Raw genomic sequence first — 689 nt, forward strand, 5'->3', positions numbered from 1 at the left:
GGCCGGGCGGAGGCGCGCGAGGCCCCTGGCGCAGGTCGGTGACCAGAGCAGGGGAATCCAGGCCGCCGGCGCCGACTCCTCGCCGCCTCCCCCTGAGAGCACCCCTTCCACAGCAGTCCGGGGGCCCCTGGGCCAGACCACTGTGGGGACCCCAAAAGGCGACAGTGGCCGGGGGTCCCCCGGAGCCAGGGCTCCCCCGGCAGGGAGCAGGCCCGCGATGGCCATCGCGTCGCCCTGCGCACCTGCTGCGGGTTCGGGTGGCCATCCCGCGGGGTCAGAGTCGGAAGCGGGAGCCAGCCCGACAGCCACAGACTGGTTTATTAGGCTCCGCCGAGGCGGGGAGCGCCCCGGGCCCCTCCTGAGACCCAGCACGGCGCTGCCAGCTCGGGCGGCCAGCCGGGCAGGGCCGCGGCTACAGGAGGTTCACCTTGGCCACCACCTGCTTGCAGCCAGTGACCGCGAACTCCCGGCCCGAGACGCTGTAGTAGCTGAGCTGCGCCGCCAGGCGCTCGGCCTGGGCCTGCTCGGGGAAGAAGCCCTCCCCAGCCATCTCGTCCCGGAAGCAGCTGACCACGGCCCACTTGTCCAGAAGCAAAAAGGGCACGATGGCCGCGGCCTGCCACAGCGGGTGCTCGCGCACCAGGAGCGCGCGCAGGCTGGCGCGCAGCTCCTCCCCCGACCGGGGCCCG

The 689-nt window shown here is 74.0% G+C and overlaps 1 protein-coding gene across 1 annotated transcript in view; it reads right to left on the bottom strand.

Moving 5' to 3' along the window:
- Positions 1 to 412: 412 nt before the first annotated feature.
- The window catches only part of LOC101634060 (negative elongation factor B), an 8,156-nt gene continuing 7,879 nt past the window's right edge, over positions 413 to 689 (bottom strand). The window contains exon 11 of the mRNA XM_012721151.1: positions 413 to 670. Coding sequence (XP_012576605.1) covers positions 413 to 670 — 258 coding nt within the window. The remainder of the gene's footprint in view (positions 671 to 689) is intronic.

Source organism: Condylura cristata, unplaced genomic scaffold (genome assembly GCF_000260355.1).
Source record: "Condylura cristata isolate star-nosed mole 26May11 unplaced genomic scaffold, ConCri1.0 scaffold00006, whole genome shotgun sequence".
NCBI lineage: Eukaryota > Metazoa > Chordata > Mammalia > Eulipotyphla > Talpidae > Condylura > Condylura cristata.